Raw genomic sequence first — 23926 nt, forward strand, 5'->3', positions numbered from 1 at the left:
CAGACTATTCCATTCAAGAGTTAACAGAGGTTTTCAAGCAAACCATGGGTTATCACTTGTCAATTAAATTGTAGAGGAGATTCTTTTTTTTTCTTCTCAGATATTGGTTGGATGGCCCAAGCTCTTCATGACTTACTTATCTCATTTTAAGAATCCTTATATTCATGGCTTCTCTTATTTTCAGAATCCTTACATGCCTTTGAGACTCAGTTCACTTGCTCCACTTTAGTGAAGGCCTTGATTGCTTCTCCCTTATCCAGCTCTTCCTCCCTTTCCCTGCCAAAATTATTAGTGTTCTCTGCCTCCTGCAACTGGTTTATATTTTCTTAGCTGTGTTATTCTTCTCTTTGTTAAATGGAATGCATGAACTTGACATCAAGAACTGTTTCTTTGCATCTTTATATTTTTAACATCTAAAATAGCGCCGTGCTCTTAGTATGTCCCTAATGTTTGTTGAATAAACAAAGATCACTTTTAACTTGAAGTATATATTAAAATTTATATTCAGAGGATTTATGGTTTTTACTTCATGTCTCTTAAAACAAATTTCAGAAGATTTAGCATAAACATAATATTTTCACGATCGTCCTATTGGGGGAATATTAAACTGTTAAAATTAGCAACCGATACTCAAGCTAGTATTTGCAGTACATAAATGATTGAAAAACTAAAATGGATCATATCCAGCTAGCCTAAATAGATAATTTTAGAAGTTAGAGATTTGGTATCTCATTAGGAATCTTTGTAATTATATAACATTTCTACTTTTTTATTTTTGATTCTTGATTTTTTAAAATATATGCTTAGCATAATAATTAGTTATCAAAAATGTCAACAGCGATATCAAGCAGTCTTCATTTCAACTTTTCATTATATTTTTCAGCATTCAGTTTGGAAACCTGCAGAATTATGATCTCTATGTTGGATGTATCCTTAAATAAGAAAATGTTTTGAATTGAAAATTGAATAACTTAGAGTAATTTCATTTTGAATATCACTTTAAGCCAATTAGTAGTTTAAAACTGTTATGGGAAACTAGTGTTTAAAAATATTTCGTAACACCTTCTTTGAGTGCCAACCTTTCTGAGTTTTGCATAGAAATTATGCAGAATTTGGCTATGACTACTGAACTTTTATAGAGTTGAAATACTATGTGTTTTTCTCTTCATTGATTTAGAATTTTGCATTTAGTGAATTCTTCCTGACAGTTATTTTTGTTAAGAAAATAATACCAGAGGGATTTCACAGGAAAAATGGGGTTTAATGAATTCAAGGAACTTTGGGCAGTTCTTAATGCCTGGAAGCATAACTTTATGATGATTGACCAGGACCGAAGTGGAACAGTTGAGCTTCATGAACTGAGTCAAGTCATTGCAGCTATGGGTAAGAAACCATGGAAACGTGAGCATTTTAACTAGATGGCTGCCCTTTTCTGAATAAATGGAATTCATTTCAGTATTAGTTTGTTGTACTTTAAAGTATAGGGGGTTTATTTTGCTTCAAAAGTCACTCATTTCTGATTTTGATTCCCTAGTTGCAGAGGTAGATTGAACACCTTTGGCAAAATTATTTACCTATTATTACTACATTCTGAAAATATGTATTCATGGTAGTTAGAAATGTTTACAAAAGAAATTTTTTAAAGAGTTATGCTTTCTATTGCAACTATATTTTTGTCAGGTTGTATTTAAATGCTATTACATTCTTTAATCCATTTAAAACTCACTTAGTTATACTAAATTCAAATTTTGGCTGTCTGTCCTACCTCTTAATTGTTTGTAAGAGTATTCTGTGATAATCCTACACATAGGCATTTAAGTGCTTGCAAAGTAAAAAAGTACAAACTATAATATAATAATAATGAGTACAAAAATAATATTTTCAAAGAGATTCAGCTCAATAAACATTTGACAGTAATAACTATAACAACTAAGGGTCTTTTTCTATCTGCTTTAATGAAGAGGTACATGGATTACCAGCTTTCATTAACTTGCTTTAATCTGACTAAAAAGTGCATTACATTTAAATAAGGAAAACTCCTTAAGTTTTTTTTACGCTGATAGTTTGTTTATCAAACCCTTTTGTAGAAGGAGTTAGTTTTCAGAAGTAAACTTTAGTACAGCTCAGACTGAGCTTTCACAAGTCCAATTCAGTGGTAATAAAATTTAACTAACTATGGGAAAGCTGATTTTTATATCAAACCCTTTTGTAGAAGAAGTGAGTTTTTAGAAGTAAACTTTAGTACAGCTCTGACTGAGCTTTCACAAGCCCAATTCAGTGGTAATAAAATTTAACTTACTATAGGAAAGCTGATTTTTTTTTATGATTAACAACAACTTGAATTGAAAATTTTATCAACAGATAATTCTCATTCTTACATGGACATGTATTTTTTTTGGTACATGAAGCTTAAATTCTTTTTATGATCTATCTAGAGTTTAAAAAAAATGTGATCTTAGACAGTTAATGTACTTTCCAAATGAGGCAATCATCCTGTCTGTTCAAATGGATTCTTATAGAACATAAAGTAATTTTGTTTTTAAATTAAACAGATTTAGCTATATTAATGGAACACATTTATTTTGTTGAGAGTAGTATAGGAAATTTAGTTTAAAACAATGGTCTTCATCAGAATTTTCCTGAAGAACCATATCTTAACTACGACTATAAAACTGGTAGAAACTCAAAGTATGTTTACACATATTTTTTACATTTCATTAGTTAACTGTCAATATTTCTTGGTTTAATTCTTCTCTTTATTTTGACGGTTGTTTAACTTTTATTAAAGTATCACTGTAAAATTTCACAGTGTCATTTATTGACATTATTTTTTACCTTTGTAGTTTTTTTACCCAGTTGTCCCTAGTCTTCTGTATCAGAAATTTATGGTGGCAGTGAGAATATGACAAAATACTAGAGCAAATGTGAAAATTGAGTAGCTTAAGGGTGGGAAAGAGCAGTGAAGAGACTCAGTGAATGGGTGGTTAGGGTATGGGGAAATAAAACTGCTCATCTGCCTGCCTCTGTGGGGAGCAGTGGTGATTCCTTGGCTTCCCAGAGCTGTAGTAAGTCCTCCCAAATCACAGATTTCTGAGTCAATTCTTTTAATATTTGAGGAGAATTAAGAGAACAGAAAACTTTGTGGTGATGTTAGCAAAAAATCCATAAAGTATTATGAATGTAATTACAGTATTTTGAAATGAAAATGAAGCTTTTAGTAGGTGTAATAATGTTCTTTCCATCATCTGTGCTACACTTGAAAGACAGGGAAAACTGATGATCTCTTTAGTACCTCCTGATGATTAATTTGTCTACCAAGATTCCATGTGTGTTGTGTTTAGTGTCAATTCAGCAAACATTTATTAAATGATTGCTTTGTTCAAGGCTCTACTAGGTATACAAATCAAAATGGTTTCTTCATTCAACAAGGTGACTGGGTGTGGGGGAGACATAATCATTTATGTAGAAGTATATGCATAGGAGAGGTCAAATAAAGTGATATGAAAGGAAAAAGTATTACTTCTGGTTAGTGGAGGTGGGTCATCAAGTCATTGAGAAAATCACTTTTAAGTTGAATCATGAGGTACAATGAAGGATTTCAGTAGGCAGAGGTGGGAAGGATGTTTGTCCAAGGTTTGAGAGGCCTGGCTTGGAGGTGAGGTAGAAGATGTCTGAGATGGAATTTGGAGAAGAGTCAAGTTTTCCAGTTTGGTTGGAAAAAAAGATGGATGTTACTTTTAAGGGTAGAGCCAGATAAGGGAGGGTCTCAAATACCAGGGTAAGGAGTTGTCTTTAAGCAATTAAGCAATCAGTAACCAATATAAATATTGGTGAGCAGGAAGTGATACTATTAAATCTTTATTAGGGAGATTACATAGACAGTGTGCTGTTAAAGGTGAATTGGAATGGGGGGAGTCTGAAGCAGAGTTTTTAACCTTTTTTGTGTTGTGAACATCTTTGATGGTCTGGAACCTATGAACCCCTTTTCAGAATAATGTTTTTAAAAGAATAAAGTAAAAAGGTTTGTTTCACAAAGAAAGACATTTATGTTGTAATAAGTTAGCATAGTCTTTATTTTTTAAAAGCTTATGGTCTCCTAGTTAAAAACAAAATAGATGAGATTTAGCAAAAGATTGTACTTAGGAGGTAAGGGGTGGGGGAAGGGACAGGATGACTCCAAAGTTATGTGCGTGGCAGATGAGTGGGAGAATGGTCATGCTGTCAATGGAAGTAGCTTTTATAGTACTGACTGTGGTATAGCTTTCAGTAGCATTGATTTAGAAATATACAAGGTATCTTTTGGGACACTCTTTCTGGAAGATGTAATGCAGAGGCAGGAGGCATAGTAAATAGGAACTTTTATAACAGAGTGAGTCTGCAGAGAGAAGAGCTTAGAAGACCTGGACTCAAGTCCTACTTCTTACATATATTGGTCATGATCCTGGATTAGTCTCTTAGCTAGGTAAACTCCCCAAGACAAATTACAAAACAGTTACTGATCTGCAGCAATACTGGGAATTTCTTCCCTGGGAATTTTCTATGTGGATGAAGTGATATTTGAATTCTTTTTAAAACAACAGGAATATTCTTAAGATTCAAAAGCTTTATGGGTCATTATTTTACCTCTTTCTTATTTAGGTTATAGGTTAAGTCCTCAGACCTTAACTGCCATCGTAAAACGTTATAGCAAGAATGGCAGAATCTTCTTTGATGATTATGTTGCTTGCTGTGTGAAGCTCAGAGCATTGACAGGTATTGATTTAAAAAATTATATTTCTTTTGCCTGGTTAAAAATGTTCAAACTTTTCTTGCACTTAAATACTTGCTATCAGAATAAATTATATCTTTAGTTTTTAAGCACTTCTTTCTGGCATAATTTTGATGTTTTCTCATATTTTGCTCAAGTTTTAGGACTATTTTAAAAATGCTAAAATGTTAAAACATTTTAGGACTATTTTTTAAATGCTAAAATGTTCAAACTTTAATCATGGAAGGTTTATTGATGTCTCTAAGAATTCTAAAGGTCCTATTTAATTCCATGTATAACTATTACCTTCTGAAAATTGTACCAGATATTTTAAAAATACAATTTTTGCTAAAATAAGTATAAAAATTTATAATGACTTTCTTCTTGAAGATTTTTTTAGGAGAAGAGACAGCATGCAACAAGGATTTGTGAACTTTGTATATGATGATGTGAGTACCATGTTTAACATTTAATATTTATTCTGTATTCTTACTTTCTTGACAAATGTTCAAAATGATTAGGGAACCTTGGTGCCTTTAATATGGTATATACAATTGTCTTATCCTCTCATAAGTTTCACAAAACCTAAAACTGTAAAATAAAAATTAGTTTTTATATTGAAGATGAAGGCATCCTGGTTTTCTGAACATTTTATTTTTTGAGTAGCCAGTGTTTTCTAAATATTTGCAAGAGAATATTATATCATAATTTCTATGGTTTAGTGGATAGATAAACTTGGCCTTGGAGTCAGGAAGAGCTGGGTTGAACTGTGGCTTCTGACAGATAATAATTATGTGCCCTGGGCAAGTAAATCCTGTGACTTTCTGTACACTCTTTAAAGTATGCTCTCCAACTGTAAGTTAGAGAGAAAATGTGCACTTGAATTGGTAGTTTCTTATTATCAGTGCAATCACAGATCTGGTCCAGATTTGTCTCTTTTCATTTTTAAATAAGAAATTGACTGGAAGTTGGTTTCCTTTTAGAAGAAAAAAATCTGAAGACTTCAAATCTTCACTGACAAATTTGTAACTTGACCTTTTTATTCCTATTACTAATCTCATTTTTGAAGCTCCATATGCACACACACACATACAATTGACATATGCCTTTCTTGCATTTTAATTTTTAGGGTATTTTTGTTTATGCTGGTATGATTTATATTTATCAGTAGCTAAATACACCTCTCAAAAAAAGCTTTAAAAAGAGTATTTCCTAACATACAGTTGTACTTTTATTATCTGAGAAATAACTCACTGTCTGGTGGCTATTAACCTTGTTGAAATATAGAGGTGATAGAAATGGGTTTTTTTTTTTTTGGTTGAGAACATGACATAATAATGATAATATTTGTTAGTTATATGTACTTTTGTCAACCTGGGGTTTGAACTACTGTTTTATTAGAAACGGGTTTGAATGGCCAAGCCTTTGAGGTTTCCAAAGGGGAAAATTATGAAAAATACTTCTGTGGGAATGTAGTCAGATGATTTAATAAAAATACAAAACCTTCACAAAATGACACTAGGAATTCTGACATTTTGACAGGAATTAAGGATTGCAGTTATTCTTGTACCTTTATTTTCTTGTTGCTAAGACAGCTCGTGGTAAAATAATTTTTTAAAAATAATCATCTTTGAGGATTCTTTTCTTTGTGTCAACTGGTAACTTTGCTTTTTGCTTCAGTTTTTGCAGGGTACGATGGCCATATGAGTGCCCAACTGATAAAGAATGTTGGGGGACAGAGAATCCTGTGAATTCTTCTGCTCAGAAAGAACTATGACTGAATTTGTTGTGAACTTAAGCTCTTCTGGACTTCTCTTTGTTCCTGCCTGTTAATCTGTCTAAACTGTTTTAGTGCACAGTTGAAGCAATAAACGTGGTTTTGTTTACGATGTCATAATCTGAAAAAGCATTATTACATATTTTTCATCTACATAATGTAAAATAATATGACTAATGAAAAGTAGATACCAAGCATGAGACTGATCTTTTTTCTTTACCTTTATAGTCTTGGGTGATTTTGACTTTAGAATATATTTAACCAGAAGGATAAATTGAAGAATATTTAGGTAGAAAGTCTAAACTTGAAAAACTTTTTCCTGTAATTTATAGATGTTATCTATAAACATTAGAAAATTAATGAGGAGTGGGGTTTTTGTACTCATTTTTATTGTTCATGTAATTAGGAAGTGAAAACCTATTTATACTTAAAGGGGAAAATAGAAGTAATAGTCTGATGATCAGTTGCCTGAGGGTTACCATAGTTTCTTATGTGAACCAATCGACCTAAGATTTTCTTTGCTGTTCTTTGCTAACATATTTTTTCATCTATTTCATTTGTTTATTTTAGTGACAAGCTATAATTCACAGTTTTATTTGACCTCACTTTCATTAGTAAAAGTAAAATGAAAAGCATGAAGTTTAGAGAATGTAACTTACATGTCAGTATCTGTAATGAAGTTACTTTGAATGGAAATGTCAGCGTTTATTATTTACTGTAAGTTTTACATGGTGCCAAAATAGTGGTTGAAAATTTAAAAGAAATCAGCCAACCAGTTGTTTTGTTTAAAGAGTGTTTTTAAAAAACAACTTTGATTTATTTGATTGAATTGTTTCGGCACCAGTCCAGTAACAAACATCAGTGTTCTAGTTACTATAAGAACTTAAAACTCCATATTATTATAAGTTGCAGTAACTGAATAATTGACTTCTTTTGACCTTTAGTAGATAAATTAACTGTGGGGAGATCTTTTATTTTGTTCAGCCTGGTGTGATGATAAAAACAAAGGACTGGGAGTCAAGAGATCTGGATTCTAGTTCCATCACTACCATTAGCTAGGCAGCTTCAGTGAGAGCAGTTTCCTTATTTGTCACCTGAAGGGGTTAAACTGTAATACCTATCATCCCATTTATCTCTAAGCTTCTAGCCCTTTTATATTTCATAGACATTTCCAGTTTTATTTTAAACATTTCAAGGAACTTGAAAATAGAAAAAGACTAAGTTATATATTACTTGAAAACCTTCTGAAGGGTTAGTAGAGCTATATAACATGAGAACATAGTTAACATGTGGTATATGAGCTAAGTGATATGCATTTTTTTCTCTAGTTTCCAAAAAGTAATTTAACATTTAAAGTTACAGTGGTTTAGGAGAAATAACAATTATCCATTTAAAGCGTAAGGGCAGATGGCAGCATATTGATAAAAACTTTCATAGCACAAATAGAAATTTAAATCAACATTCACTTTTATAATTTCTGAAAAGTAAAGTATAGCCAATTTGACATTGCTAGTCTGCAGTAACTGGTTGCCTTTAAATTTCAGTAAGTAATATGTGTATTTTTAAACTTGAATGTTTAAAGAGGACTTATTGGAAACCATGCACAGTCTTTAAATTCTCTCTACTCCCATAAATACTTTTCCCCTCTTAAATACTGCCTACTCCCATCAGCTGTTCAGTCTGCTTTCATATGACAACAGTTTGTCAGTGTGGGAAGAAATTGACTGAGCCATAGTAAAGTATATATTTTTGGTTTAGACTTTATAGAAAGAATCATAAGCTACAGCTAACAGTAGAGGTAAGGACTAGATCCTTTATTGCATTGGTATAGGGAAATCCCAGGAGATGAAACTCCCTCTACCAATGCAGGTTTGCAGGCTCTCAGCAACTGACAGTCTTAGAGAATTGCCAAGGCACAGAGAGGTAAGGTACTTGACCAGAGAGTATGTGTCAAAGGCAGAAATTGAGCCTAAGTGCCCGAGTGTTCCTGGCTTCAAGGCCTGCTGTCTACCCTCTATACCAGAGGTGCCAAATTTGTAGCCTGCAGACTCTGCAGTGCTACCTCAACCAGATTAAAATGTAATTGGGATATGTTTAATAAAATAAAAATTTAGAACAATGTAGATAATATTAATTTGTGATTTTCTAAGTCATTTGTGTCCCTCAGTAATCACTTCTATTTGAGTTTGACACTACTGCACCATATCATGCTGCCTATTATAGCTAACTGTTATTGGCAACTAATTTGTTCAATGTAAGCATTCCTTTTATTGGGTATGATAATTCTATACTTCTCTTTTTTAAGATATGTACTCAAAGGTCTCGTGCCTTTTGCACATGGTGGTTAAAGATTGAGGTGAAAACTAAGAATTGCATTAAAATCACATTTACATTTTTGCAAAACACTTTATTTTGTGGTTTTCATGTGTTTTTAATTTTTCTTGTAAATTGCTAGATAATCATATTGCTTTTTACATTAATTTAAATATTTTCATAAAATATTAAGCACAATTAAGGTTTTGCTCACTATTTTTGATATTAAAATACAACCAGCTTTTGAAGTTCTTACTCTTTTTGTGTTATAGTAATTACAATAATATCTATAAAATATTCAAATCAGCAACTTAAAAATTAAGTAGTTGTATATAAACATTTGTGTGTGCTCATGTCTGGATAATAAGTATGGTTTTGGTTGGTTGGTTGATTTTGTGAAGTCAGTCCTATTCTAAGTCTTCTTGTTAGTATTGTAAATTATTGACTAATTTACACTGTCAACGTAGAAGTACTTTTATTTGTACAGTAAACAATAATCCAAATCATCTTGAGATTTTTTTTTTTAGAAATAAACATCCAAAAAACTTTCTGTAAAGTTTTGCATTATACAAAATCTGTTAACACACATATTATGAGATGCTACAGTTCATGAAAACAGCGCAGTAGTTCACCTAGGTCTAAAAAACTGCCAGATTATAAATGTCAGGCATTGCAATTCTATGTTGTTAAGGTGGCAGCATAGATATTTCAGTTCCAGTGATAAGAAAGTGTGGAGCCATCTTAATAGGCAGCCTTAATTTTGTCCATCTTAAACTTAATGCCAAGTAATTGGATTGTGCTCTTTTAAACTTCATAAGTATGCATTCAAGCAGGCAGAGTAGCACAAAATAAAAAAATTCATTTATGAATTAGGAGTATTTGTCACATGTATTTGTATTTAGAAAAGACATTTTGCCCACAGAGTCAATGTATGGGATTTTTTTGTGGTTTAGGCTTTGTGCATCATTTAAAAAATACTAAAATTCTTTCTTGTGATTATTTCTTTAACTGAAACAGAGAAATCATATGAAATGTAATCTTGCATGTTGTTGTCACTTAGATTAATTAAGCTTTAATAAATTACCTGTAAGAAACTAGATTTTTGTCTTTGAAAGAAAGTTCTTAAAGTCACCATCTGTAATAATATATTTTTCTCCTGCTTGGGAAATTAACAGCAATGTTAGCATTTTTGCAAAAATCCAGGAAATTACATATAGGAAGTAAAGTTCACAAGGATGTTTAATCGTTTCTCCCTCATACAGCACAAGTGATTAATTGACTTCCCTTGAAAGAGACATCAAAAGTATGCTGGCATTTTTTTTTTTTTTGACTAGAGCTTAATATAGGGAATTCAATCTATTCTATCTCCTTCAAATAAAGGTTTCTTTTAAGCATGCATACAGAGTGAGACCAATGAAGGATAGTCCACCCCTCTTATGGTATTGGAAGTTGGGGCTTTAAACTAATTATAGTTGGATAATGCTTAGATGCTTTTTCTTGGTCCTAAAGCTGTAAGCTCATATTGCCATATATTGAGCTGCTGAGCTGATCTTTACTGCATTCAATAATGCTCTAGTGACCTACAATAGCTTTGGAAACTTCCCTCAAAATCTCACATCCTCCTTGTATGTGTTTATATATTACTCTGTACTTCTAAACCATAATTTATGGTAACTTTTGCCCTTTTATTTTTCTTATGGACATAGGGAATGTCTTTCATTGGTGTAATGAAAAGACTCAACTGAATGTGACTTCTTTTCTTTACCTAGTCTGGTAAAGACAACTTGGCTTTTTATAGCATTTTGGAAATAATTAAATTCATTAGCTTATCTATAGTAGGGCTTGGCCACACTTTCGTATTGCTAACAGGAAGTGAGTTGGGCAGGGTGTGGTATCCAATTTGCCATGTGATTTACTTGGGTAGTAATAGAAGCATTTCTTCATGGTTCCCATATTATACTCAGACATGATCAAACATGGGCAACTTGGGAACCTTCTGGGTAATGAAGTTACCTTTCAGTGGCTGTATTTTGGAGATTTGTGTCAGACAGAATGGTCTGGTGCTACCCTCCAACACTTCTAGGATTGCTAACAGTATGAGAATACAAATACAGCTAGTCATGTGCTTTTACAAACAAATGAAGTTTAATTAGATAGTGCTACTTAACTATAAAAATATACAATGCTACAGTTTTTATAATTTCAAAGGAGTAACTGAACAGTGCAAGTAAGCATGCCCCAGAACAATACAGATTAGAAATCCATTTTTATTTGATATCATGGGCTAATGTTTGATTGCCTCTGAGGTGGCATTCTCCTTTGAGCGTTGGTCTAAAATTTTTCCATGTCTGTTATTCCAGAATTGTAACCCTATGACAAACGACAGTTTTAAAATTTTAAAATTTGGCTTTCTGCTCCTATGCACTCTAGAACTTACTAATTGATTAGAGTGCTCATTGATGACATTTGCTCAATGCAGGCTACTTCGGTATATTTGCTTTTGTTTCAGCATTTATTTAAAGCTAGAGTGTTTTCCTTGTGCCAGTTTTTAGGTTTCTTGTTAATGAAAGTTTGGGATATCAAGCCAATAACGTTCCTTAATTTCACTTTGTTTTTTAAAGTTCTACATTGTCAGTAGAAGGGCCAACTATTTCACTATTAGATTTTATGTGTTAGAAAATAATTCTTGCAAATACAAGTTTTCTCCCTTGGAGAAGCAACTAAGAAATGCATAGAAATTTAGATAAATGAAAAAAAGTTATTTTTCATTTTCCAAATTAAGGGAAAGAGAGATAAATACACAGTGTGTTAATGTAAAATTTTCAGTTGAAAATTAAGTTGTATGTTTCAAGATTAGGCATCTTGCACAACAGGACAAATAATTTTACAAAGAAAATAGCTATCTTAGTGAGTCCCTTTTGGGTTATAACCAAGATACTTAAAAAAAAGAAGACATTTCCTTAATTTTAAATGTAATAGTTTTTTACCATGCATCCGCACAGTCCCACTAACCAGTGTCCTGATAAACCCAGGAAAATGCAGCACTGTTCTTATAATTAGGTGATTTTTTAAAAAATAAATCAGCACCATCATGCCTCTATCTGGTGCTGTACCTAATAGAAAATGTTGGAAATACAGTTAGCTCCTCAAAAAGTTTCCTTCTTAATTATCCAAAGACAGACCTTTGATGCCTCTAAACTAAATTCATTTAAGTGTTTGAAGTAGTTCAATTTTCTCATACAAATTGTCCAGAAATTATTTCCCTCATTCTTGAATTCTATATGTACATTGTAGTAGCAATACAACTTTTACAGTAACCCTGTATGCTTTTTTTAGCTACCAAAAAATTGTAATTTTTACAGTGCAATTTACATTTTTCCTATTTACAGTTATTTTCAGAGGGTTATTGCAAAACTATTTGTGCAAATGGTTTATGCTGTCAATATCACAATCTTTGAAGAAAACATTTGCTAAAAAATAAATATTTCTGTACAGTAACTTTAAAGTCACCCTCATGATTTCATGCTACATAGTATAAGTAAAGACAAAGGGAACAGTATAGTATGTTTTAGTAAGATGTTTCATTACGTTTGAAATGTTCCAGGAGATTTACTACTAAAATAAAGGTTACAATGAATGAGATTTTTTCCTTAATCATCTTACATGGTTGAAATTTCTTTTAAGTGATTAAAAAAGTATTCTTTTCAAAATATACTTTTCATTGGTTTAGTATTTTGAAGTGTATTATTTCAGCATTAGAAAACATTCTAACGTTTTTTCCAGTTACAATTCTAGTATCTAATATTTTTAGTCATAAATACCCACTTGATACTATGTCTTCCATTAGAATCAAAAGGAATTACATGGTTGCAACTAGAGATTCTTGAAATATTTTTCTTAAGGACTTTCTTGACCTTTTTTTGGAGGAAAAAAATATTTTCCTTAAATCCAAAGATATGTTGTAATTGTTTTATGATGATGCACAGAGAAGCTACTTGTTAAAAATAGGAAATATGTAAATTCTGAGATAGTAGTAATACTACCTCTTGCTACAGAACTCTCTGAGAGGAGTTAAGAAGTGTCACTGTAAAATAAAAATTTTGTTTTTATAGTGATTTTGATAAACCATGACAAAAGACTCATGAAAAGAGTTTGGAAGAAAAGAGTGGACAGAAATGACAACCACACCATTTTACATGTATACAAATATACCTGGTTGCTAGGATCATTACATAGAGCTGTAAGGAAACAGGTTTAAACATATGCAGACATGCTCTAAAACTGCAAGTTTAACTAAATGATATTACTTAACACAGGTAAATAAAGGAATGGAGTTCCCATGCTTACAACCTGGGGATTCATCTAGAGAGTGTTACAGTTTTTCCTGGTTTGGGATTTGTTAACATCTCAAACAGCCATACTAAGGTTATTTTCCCTTGACTATATGCAAACCAAAAATATTTCAGAGGCTTTACTACCATAGTAACTTAACTGTGCTCAATTAAAAGTTTGACTTTTTGAAGAAGCTGCTGTGCTACTAATGTTAAAATTAACATGACTTGTGTGCAATCATGTATTCCTGAAAAATGGTCTGTAAAATCAAAAGCATATCATTCCATGGATTTGTCAGTGCTTCTTGTTCTTCAGCTGGCAGTTTGGTAACAGTTTTGATTTGCAATTCTGTTTCTTTCCAACCCAATCTCTTTATCAGATAATATAAATGAGTGTACTTAATTGTATTAAGGCAGCTTGCTCTTTAAAAAGTGTCCCTAAAATTAACTCTATTGTAATGCAAATAGTTCATTTGTGTTTTTGAAAATGTGTATTTTTCTATAACAGATGTGTATGGTATAATGGATAGTTGTATTGGGTAAAAGTCACGTAGACTACTCGTTACTCAGGTATTTAAATATAAGTGCCATCTTTTAAATTAAAAACTAAAGAATTAGCATTGCTATTCATTTAAATTCAGTGTAACTTAAGGAAAAAGATACTGAGATATTTGGATGGGGGAAGCTTTGTATTAAACTGAAAAGTGTAACCCTTTGATTGCTGTTGTCCTAAGGTAGTATTTTGTGTGAGTGGGACAGATGGGGGAGTGACTGAGAGAAGAGAATACCTACCTGAAAATGGTTGTTGGTTTTTTTTTTTTTTTTTAGCCCTGAGCATTTAGTTTTTACATTTTTTGGAAGCCAAAAAGGCAGTGTGGGTTGCTAGAAAGAGCACTTCTATGAATTGGGAAATCTGGGTTTTAAGCTTCATTGACTAGCTGTGGGATCTTGGACAAGACACTCTATCTGGGCTTCATTTCTTTGTCTATAAATATAAGTTGGACTTAATGATTTTGAAGTTCCATTTTAAGTGTAACATTCTGTACTAATAGATATGATTTGAGATCAGACTACAAGAAACCTCAAGAATCCATATTATTGCTTTGCCAATTAGCTAGTTGGCTTTACAAATAATGAATTCTTGGAATAGTGAGTTTTTGGAGACAATTTTCCCATGAGTCATTAAAATCAGGTACAGAAAAGATGTTGGAATCATTGAAGTTATATGCAACAAGAAATTTGGTATTTATCTCATAGTGTTGAAATTGCCTTCAAACTTCTGAATCCAATCATTAGTTATTAGTATTATAATTTAAAATCATATTCCTAATAGTTATAGGGTACCAGAAACAACAGAATAGCAATGGTATTATGTCATGAGAGACCACTATTTAAATTGTACCTATGCCAGTTTTCCTGGTTTATATTCAAGTAGAACAATATCTTGAGACAGGTTTAATGTTTCTTTAGTTGTATCATGACTAATAAAATTAAGAACAATTAAGCCATTTCCGTTAACTTTTTTTTGCAAGAAATCTCAAAGCATGCTACTCTGTAGGACACAAGCATTTGCATGCGTATAATGCATGTTCTTTTTTTTAAACTCTGGATGAATAAATGGAGATTTAATGGCATTTTAATATTTGTTATCATTGGGAAAATGGTAAATGATATTTTAAAAGTAAATGAAATTCATTTTTCATCATTTTATCATTGCGTTTTATCATGCAATTTAAGAACCTCCCCCCATCAAACAGAAACAATTAGTGCTTAAGTATGTTATAATTAAACAATCTAAACAGTTCATATTCAGTCACCTCACTTTCAGCTTCTACAGAGCACAGTAGTATGTGCATGCTCATAAATGTGATTAAAATAATTTCTTTGAATGTAGATTAGCTCTATAGAGTAGATTTCAATTAATTTTTTACAATATAAAATGTCATTGGGTCAATAAATTTTCCTCAGTAGTTTCTTAGTAGTTACAGTTAGAGCCATCACTTATGGTTGTACTGCTAAAAATGAGCTTCTGGCAGGAATTTCCCCCTGAATATACAAGTGTTGCGCACAGAAAATCAAATATTAGTTTAAAGATGTATGAAAATGACATTGTGCTCTTAAGATGGAAGGAAAAATTTCCTTTTTTTTTTTTTTTTTTTTTGCTAGTATCCTTGATGACTTTGTACCAGTGTATCTTAGAAAATAGAAAGTGGCCCCTAGTGTCTTTTGGGTGAACAGTTATTAATTTTAAAATCCTGTGAGAACAGTATTAATAGGTGTTTCTTCATTTTAGGTTCTCAATTTAAAAACTAAAGTGCAGAGCACACCAGAGGGGGTTAGATAAGGATAGGTAGGATGGCAATCCACTAGCAAGATGAATGTTAAGTCTAAGTATGTGTAAGCCATCTGCCTATCTGATGATAACAGAAAAACAGATCTAAATGAATTGGGGATATATTTAGATAGAAATTTAGTAACATTTCTAATATTATAAGAAAGTCTAGAGGATTCTTATGATCCTAGGTGTAGAAAGAAAACACCATGAAGCTATTACAAACTAAGTTATCTTGGACTTTGCTGAGTGTAGCCTAGGACAGAACAGAAAAGTGTCGACATTTTTTAAGTCAAAAGGAAATTGCAAACATGGTTTCAAGGAAATAGACTTGAGTATTTTATTCATTCCACATTCCTTGGGCTGCTTCACATTCCCAATTAAGTGCTTGATAATTGTGGTAAATAAATTGTTGGGAGATATTGCCAGTACTTAGTTGCTTTTCATCTGACTAATCAAATCATAATACATTACTTCATCCCATTTTTATAATATAAAGTCAAAGGGGGTTTTATGTCCCCCTTCCAATTCTGATACCATAGTGTTTTTTTTTTTAAAACAAGCTGCTATTTTAATTCAAAGGAATTAAAGTAGAAAAGGTAGTTTTATGCAAAAAAATAAATATGGTAAAATTCTTTCACAGTCTTTACAATCATGCCATTCTTCAATTATGTTGAAAAATGGATATCTTTGTGAAAGGCCAGTTTTTGTGCTTGTCTTCACAATAAACATAATAGAGCATTCCAGAGTCAAACTACCATGTTTAAGTTGCCTTACCTGGCAAGACAATCTTTATTGTATAGCAGGTTTTTGGTGAATATAATCTAAGGCTCCTTAAATCAAAGATTGGCATTTTTTTTGCCAAGTCATTTTAGCGGAAGATGTAATAATAAAATGCCTATTGTGAATGTTGTCTACACAACAACAAAGAGCTGGTGTGACTTTTAAAGAGAAATTTCAGCATTGTGTAAACCAGTCCTAATAATTTGTGCTTCTCTGCTTTTCATAAATTAAGCAGAGTAACAAAACTCTTTTTCCACTGCCCAACTAAAATTTAGAAGATTATCCAATAACCCAGCCATGTTGTAAAATGTAGGTAGCAGAATAGGGTCATTTGATGTACATTATGTGAATCAATCAAATCTTTAAGAAATAAGCCAAGCTAGTCACAAAGTGCTGGTCATGTACAACGTATGCAGAATTTGCAGCTTTAGAAAACACCTTTTGGATTTACAGGTAGTTAAATTTGTACACAAAGATAAAGAACATTACATGTGTATTCTGGAAAGATAGTCAATTTTCTAATATGCAGAATCCTAGCACGCTTTTAATCTCTCTCTTGATGAATGACACTGTGGTTTTAAAAAAATTTTTAAAGGAAATTGAAAAGTACCCCCCAGCCCCCAATGATTATGGGTGCAGCTATATTAGCATTTTAAAAACTGATGTAGGCTGTATTTTTAAATGGAGGAAAACCTCAATTAAGTGGAATTCAACTCAGAACCATCCACTAAATTGAAATATTTTTCTATCCTCTCTTTTGGGACAAACTCAGGAAAATAGGATGTCTTCTTAATGACATACTAAAAAATATCTTCTGGGGTATGTTGTTATATCATGGAACCAATAAACATTTTGTCTAATCTCTGTTATGTTTTATAGTTTTCTACAATGACAAATGATATTCAGAATAATGACCTTGATGCTGTGTGAGTTCATGGAGTATCAAAGAAAGATGACATTCTTTTTGGTATATTTAACTTGATAGGAAAATTAATTAATACATTTTAGAAATCATTCAGCAGGTTGAAACCAAATCTGCAAAATCAGGTGATCTCTAACCTTTCTGCTCCAAAAATTCTAGATTCAAATTGGCTCTAAATTCAAATCCTTTTCTAAGGATTAGATCAATCAGAATACCCCATTCTATAAACATTCTACTTAACTGAGGTTTTACTATGATGTTGTAGTCAAGTAATGTACATATTCTTTAGCCTATATAGCACAAAAGATAAAATACAGAAATACTTCTAATGCAAGTGAAATATTTTGGAGGGAATAAGGATGAGGATTAAGATGGATAAGTCTTTGAAAGGAACAGTGATACGAAAGTAGATGTGGTTCTTGAATAATAAGAAAGAACTGTGGAAATCAGTCTGTCAGCCAAGGTTTATACGTTTTGAGGAGGGTCAAAAAAAATCGAAGAAATGAGTTCTTTTGTAGTCAAAGAAATATGCCAGTGGAAATTACTGAATTAATGTGTTTTATGAATGCAATTGGTGATAGTCCTTTTAAGTCAAGGAGTTCGATCTTTTAAAACACCTACACTTACTTGGAAGAGATTATTTCCTCCTGTTAGTGATTTTATAATCTCTTAATGGAATAAGTACCACTGAGTACAAAATGCTCCGTACTGAAAGAAGATTGCAGCTTTTCAAAATGGACAATTGTTTTGTTCTCCTTTGAACTTCAGATGAGCTAATTTAATAAATTCTGAGTCATGTCCATGAACTAGATCATCCTCTGGCCTCTTATTTTCTTGGAAGGCAGTTTACAACAAAGTACTGTTTTAGTGAAAGCAGTAAATGATATTGTCCATGCAACATGAGTTGGGAGTTTCCTAACATGCAGGTGTTAAAAAATAAAAATAAAATAAAAATATAAGGTGCCTTGAGATGCTGGCAGTTTTAAACATTTGAACATAGTTCTTAAGTATATTTACATCTAACTGCTCAACTTTACCTTACAAGCTTTAATTTAGGAAAATATACAGTACTTTTGCATATAATGGTAACTTGTTAGCCCCTGAGTCAAGTATAGAGGATTTAAATACAAAAAAAGGAAAACAGCCATTAAAAGCACTTACATTTTATGTGAAGTAAATAGTAAAAAAAATAATAACGATTATTTCCCAGGAAGACCAGGATCAGAAACATGCCTGTGAAGACCCAAGATTCCTATATTGCTGAGGGAAGAATCTGGTAAAGAAGGATGATGCCTAATGGGATGAAGGTAAGTTTTACTGTGCTGTGAATGGAGCTCTAAAGAGCGATCAGGTTCTTGTTCTAAGAGTGAAGTCAAGTTGTCTTCTGAGGCTGTGTTCAGGTGCACCCCACTGGAGAGCGATTCTTTGGATTTTAGTTTAGATTTTTCAAGGTCTAGGAATTCAGGACACTGATGGGAAGAAGAAAAAACAAGGCAGTTTTACAAATCCCTTTGATAGCTGTCTAAAATATATTACCATCCCTTTCCAAATCATTCACAATGTTTAAACATGCTAAAATGTCTTCTTTCCAAATCACCCTACATTTCTTTAAGGATATTGTCTTATATTTGCTTCCCCCTAAAAACGTTGATGGAAGAGAAGGATGCAGAGTGGAGATCCAAGAGCTGTCCCCTAGTAGGTTTCTGTATAATTTACAAAGTTCCAGGATTTGAAGAATTCTGAGTATGGGAAATTAAACTAGAAACCAGTCTTTTAAAAAATGTTTCCCCCACATTTGTTTGGACTTTAAATTCAAGGAAAAACTGAATGTTGGAGAGTTGAGTATTTTAGTAGCTATGAATGAGGGCAGAGGACAAGAGGGAAGATAATGGGAATAAAAGTGTTTGTTACTAGGTAGGATTACAAAGACTAATTCTCTGGAAACAAAAAAAATTACTGAGTTGTGTTTTTTAGCTTTTAAACCTAGCCACAAAGACATTATTTTTTACTTCCATATTTTAGAAGGTTTTATTATTCTCTTTTAAGCACATTGCCACATGCTGTAAACGTAAGTTTTTCTGACTACAGTACAAGGCACTAATTTTCCCATAATTTTTGCTGCAGTTTTTTCCAGGATAGCTCTTAATATTTACTAGCTATACTTCAAATATCAATTTTGTTTGTAGTGTTTAAAAAAAGTCCAGTTCAACCCACTCAATATTCATTGAACATTTAAGTGCTATCTGTACACTTAGGGGTGGTTCACAAAATGAAATAGTCCTTGTCATCAGGGAGGTTATATTCTCTTGGGAGGAGATAATATATAAATAAATATGTACATGATGATTTGAGGTGGGAAAGAATATTTACAACTAGGGAGTTCAAGAAAGACTTCCTATAGGAAACTACACATGATCTGAACCTTGAAGGGAGCTAAAAATTCTAAGCAATGGAGGCAAGGAGGGAATGCATTCTAGGCCCTGGAGAGGGGTTAAACTGTGGAAGTAGGAGTGAAAAGCTAAGTTTGGAGTAGAAAACAGAATATCTGAGGGGAGTAATGTGATGTAAACCTGGAAAAGTAGGCAGAATTCTGCCTGACTGTGAAAGGCTGAGCTGAGAAGTTAACATTTTATCCATTAGGTAACAGGGAACCACTGAAAATTATTGACAGAGGTCAATGATACGATCAGATTTATGCTTTAGGAAGATTATTTTGGCAGCTATATTGAGGACAGAATGGAGAGTGGTAGGTACCATGAATCCAATTAAGAGGGGGTTGCAGTTTCCTAGGGGTCCAGGTAAGGAGGCAAGGGGACTGAGGTGAGGTATGCTGTAGAAGCAAAATATATGAAATTTGGCAGCTAATTGGATAGGAAGGGTGATTAGAGGGGAAGAATTTAGGAGGGCACCATGAATATGAACGTGGGCGACTGGGGAGCTGGAGACATCCTTATCTGAAGTAGGAAAACTTGGAGGAAGGGGGTGTTTTGGGAGGAAGATAATTCCATTTTGGAGATGTTGAATTTGAGATGCCCTAGAGACACACAGTGGGAAATGTTTGTAAATTAGAGTTTAGGAGAAAGATCAGGGCTACATATATGTTTTTTTTGTCTTTGTTTGTTTCATGAGGCAGTTGGGGTTAAGTGACTTGCCCGGGGCCCACAGCTAGTTAAGTGTCGAGCATCTGAAGCTGCATTTGAACTCAGCTCCTCCTGACTCTAGGGCCTGTCCACTGTGCCACCTAGCTGCGCTTGTTAGGGCATACATAGTTATACATACTCATCTCCCTTCTTCTCCTCCCATTTGTATACAGGTAAAATCAGTTTAATATTTGTTAGGACATGGAGGGGAGAAGGCAATTCAGTTTTATCCATTCTACTTTGGTGATAGTTATGGTGAAGCCACGTCAGTAGCTTTATACTCTCCCCTCTAACACAACTCAACTAAAGGCAAGTCATCTTGATTCACTATATTTTAGGCACTATTCTTCCCAGAGCTTCAGTAATTTAGTCTTCCCAATGAGCTATTTCCAAAGAACTTAGAATTAAGTTGTATCTGTACTTACTTGTGAAGAAGGACTGAAACTTCTGTCAGTTTTAATAGATGCTACAGGTTGAGAAGTTTTCATCATTTTGAGAGTTGGTCTTTGATATTCTGCCCCTGTTGTCACCATACTATAAGCAGGTGGGACCACGGGAGTTTGCCTCTGCAGTAACTGCAGAATAGTTTGAATATCAGCTGTCATTTGAGATTCAAGTCTGCCAAAAGGACAGAAATTGGGTTAAGATCTAGTCATATATAATTATCCTAAAGTAACCTGAAATTCAGAAGTATTTGAGAAAAATTCAAATTCCACCTCGAGACCTGATAATGAAATAACTGTGCTTAAACCAGGAAGGACAGAAGGGGGAGCACTGAGCTATGTGTCAAACCTATGCTTTCTTTTCTGCAGATTAAAAGAAATTTTTAAAAAAGTATTTCCTAAGACTCAGACTTTTAAAAAGATAAAAATAAGAGATATACTTGGTGGTGGAAAACAGGGCAAGCACAATCCCATTTTTAACCCTTTTTAGTTCGTGTGGGGGTTCTGGTATATATCTCAAGATTCTTTCACACTGGTTTATCTATTTTCCTTTGTCATTTTCAGTATTCTTGGGAAAATATTTGACCTGACAGTCTTTGGGAAAACTTGAGAAAGGTGAGTTTAATTTAATCCCACAAGTCTTAAGTACAGTGTGTTGGGGATACAGTAAAAACCAAATCAAACCAAACCCTCCCCCCCCAAAAAAATCCCAGGCCCTGTCATCTTCAAGAAGCTGAATTCTAGTAGGGAAATTGTAACATTCACAAAAGTAAATACATGCTAAGTATAAGCAAAGTTATATGTAACACCCTCCCAAAGACCCTTGGGGAGGGTCTTTGCAGGTATTTCTTTGAAATTTGGAAAGAGAGAGAATGAATGCTAGATCAGGATAGAGGGCTCGGTGTCTTTCTGTATAGCAAGAGTTTGAGAATCTAGGGAAAGAGAGGAGAGAAAAGGGAGATGGTGAAATAACCTGAGAGATTTCAAAACTATACATCAAAGAGCAGAATTATATGAAAATGGGCCATTTTAAAACCTGCCCCACCAAGCAACAGTGTAATCTAATGACTGAGGGTTACATATATCAATTAATTTCTAGAGGGAGAGACTGTTAACAACTAGGAAAGGGCAGAACCTGGAAAGGCCTTATACAGGAAGTGGCATTTGAGCTAAGCGAAGCTTTGCTTTGAAGGAAACTAAGGGATTCTCAGAGGTCCAAGTGAGAAGCGGAAGCATTCCAGATAGAAGGACCACTTTTGCAGAGGCAGGGAGGTGAAAGATCAATTAATCAATCAATTGTGAAAATGGATACCTTAATTTGCTTGAATCCCCCAGTTATCCAGGTAACCAGAAGAATTGTATGAGGACTGGCTGTATTGACTGACATACCAATAATCCTTTACAGTGACCAAGGGTAAACCTAGCTGGACATGCAGAAAATCAGCAACCCTGAAGCCATTTAAGCTTGTACCAGCTTTGAAGCTGACCCTGAGCCTTTTGGTGGTTTATGGAGCTTCAAGAGACATCCATATCTTCAAAGACTATGTGGGTTTTGGAGGTAATCTTATTTCTGGAGACTCCTCTAACTTTGGTTAGGGGATTCATGGAATTATCCTGTTTTTGGAGACATTTTCTTAGCAAGTCTTGAGCTATGAACTGTTTATCACCAAGGATGCCTTCTGATTTGTATATCAAAACAGCCACAGCTTTGACACCTGGAATTCTTCACTCCTACCCTCCTTAGGGATGGGGCTCATCGACTCATTGCTTTCTAAGCCCACCTTTCCCTCCAAATTCCTTACTTTCTTTTATTTAAAAAAATATATAAACTCTCCCCATTCAGTACTTGGTGGGCTGTCAGCATAGGCCAGCAGTCCCCATGTGCATGTTTTACTTCCCTTCTTAATAAAAACCTTTCTTTAATTTCACAAGTGTCGTCTTCCTCTGGTTTTCTTTCCTTTTAGAGAGAAGGGGAATTTAAATCTGAAGAACTGGCCTTTGTGTTGTTTGGTCATTTTCCCCTTTGGGGGAAAGAGAGATCTAAATTCCTTTGAGAAAACATTTGCCTTGTTTTTACACAATGAACAAATAGTAAGAACTTAATATGTGCTAGGCACTGTACTAGGTGTTGTGAATATAAATACAAATAATGAAACAATCCTTACTTGAAATGAATTAATGGATAGACTGGTGTGTATGAAGAACAGCTAGAAAGTTAGTGTGAACTGACTATTTGAAGGAAAGTAATACAGAACTAGTTTTCAAGGTATGTTTTAAATGTTGTCTTACTTAAGAACTTTCATTTTGTCTTAAAAGATAAGATTCTATTTTCAGGATGAACTAAGCCACTTAATTTCAGATTTCTTGCCAACGTCTTCATCACAGCTGTTTTCTGCCTTTCTGCTCCTCTTCTTATTCCAATTCTCACCTTTTTCTATACTACTTAGACTTCTTATCTGACTCTTTGTGACTCTGTCATTTGCTGTTTCCTTCTCCAATTCATTTTTGCAGAGGAGGAAACTGAGGCAAATAGGGTTAAATGACTTGCCCACGGTCACATAGCTGGTACATGTCTGAGGCAGAATTTGAACTCAGGAAGAAGTCTTCCTGACACCAGAACTGGTTCTCTATCTACTGTACCCAAACTTTGAGTATTTAAGAAATAGACCTAAGGCCATATTGATGCTTGTATTCATGGCACCTCTGGTTTGCTACTACTAGTCTGATAATTTTTTTTGTTAGAATTTACAAATAGCCAGATGGACAGCTAATTTAATTTTCCCTTAAAATTACAGGTAAAGTTACAAAAAAGATGATCAGTCTGATTTTCCATTTCTGAATTTGTTAGCACTAAAAGTCAAAGAGAATTTTATGGTCCTCTGGATAGGAAAATTGGTTCATGTCTTTATATAGAATTCTCCTAATGCTGTTCCTTACCAGTTCTGTTTTGCCTATAACAGGAAAATAAAAATAGCATTGAAAAACATAGGGCTAAATTCTGCCCACTGTTAATTACAATGTTTTTTAAAAAAAATTCTGGGAGAATGAAGAGAGAGTACAAACTTTGATTTGATAAAAGAATAGAAGCCCACTGGAGAGAAGAAAAAAAGGAATCTTCATTTTGAGAAGTTTCCATTC

The 23926-nt window shown here is 33.3% G+C and overlaps 2 protein-coding genes and 1 long non-coding RNA gene across 6 annotated transcripts in view; 2 read left to right on the plus strand and 1 right to left on the minus strand.

The window, feature by feature from the left end:
- Positions 1 to 6641, plus strand: part of GCA (grancalcin) — a 38808-nt gene extending 32167 nt beyond the window's left edge. For all 4 annotated transcript variants that reach the window (XM_072612161.1, XM_072612162.1, XM_072612163.1 and 1 more), the window contains 5 exons: positions 884 to 927; positions 1236 to 1383; positions 4639 to 4752; positions 5138 to 5196; positions 6428 to 6641. In XM_072612161.1, the coding sequence (XP_072468262.1) occupies positions 884 to 927; positions 1236 to 1383; positions 4639 to 4752; positions 5138 to 5196; positions 6428 to 6454 (392 nt within the window). In that variant the 3' untranslated portion in view covers positions 6455 to 6641. The remainder of the gene's footprint in view (positions 1 to 883; positions 928 to 1235; positions 1384 to 4638; positions 4753 to 5137; positions 5197 to 6427) is intronic.
- Positions 6642 to 12160: 5519 nt separating this feature from the next.
- KCNH7 (potassium voltage-gated channel subfamily H member 7) overlaps positions 12161 to 23926 on the minus strand; it is a 632488-nt gene continuing 620722 nt past the window's right edge. The window contains exons 14-15 of the mRNA XM_072612165.1: positions 20771 to 20963; positions 12161 to 18674 (exon numbers count right to left, since the gene is read on the minus strand). Coding sequence (XP_072468266.1) covers positions 18405 to 18674; positions 20771 to 20963 — 463 coding nt within the window. The 3' untranslated portion in view covers positions 12161 to 18404. The remainder of the gene's footprint in view (positions 18675 to 20770; positions 20964 to 23926) is intronic.
- LOC140505792 (uncharacterized) lies at positions 20956 to 22708 on the plus strand. The gene is made up of 2 exons (XR_011967666.1): positions 20956 to 21403; positions 22194 to 22708. It is a non-coding gene; the product is annotated as an uncharacterized lncRNA (long non-coding RNA).

This window comes from Notamacropus eugenii, chromosome 5 (assembly GCF_028372415.1).
Source record: "Notamacropus eugenii isolate mMacEug1 chromosome 5, mMacEug1.pri_v2, whole genome shotgun sequence".
In the NCBI taxonomy this organism is placed as follows: Eukaryota; Metazoa; Chordata; class Mammalia; order Diprotodontia; family Macropodidae; genus Notamacropus; species Notamacropus eugenii.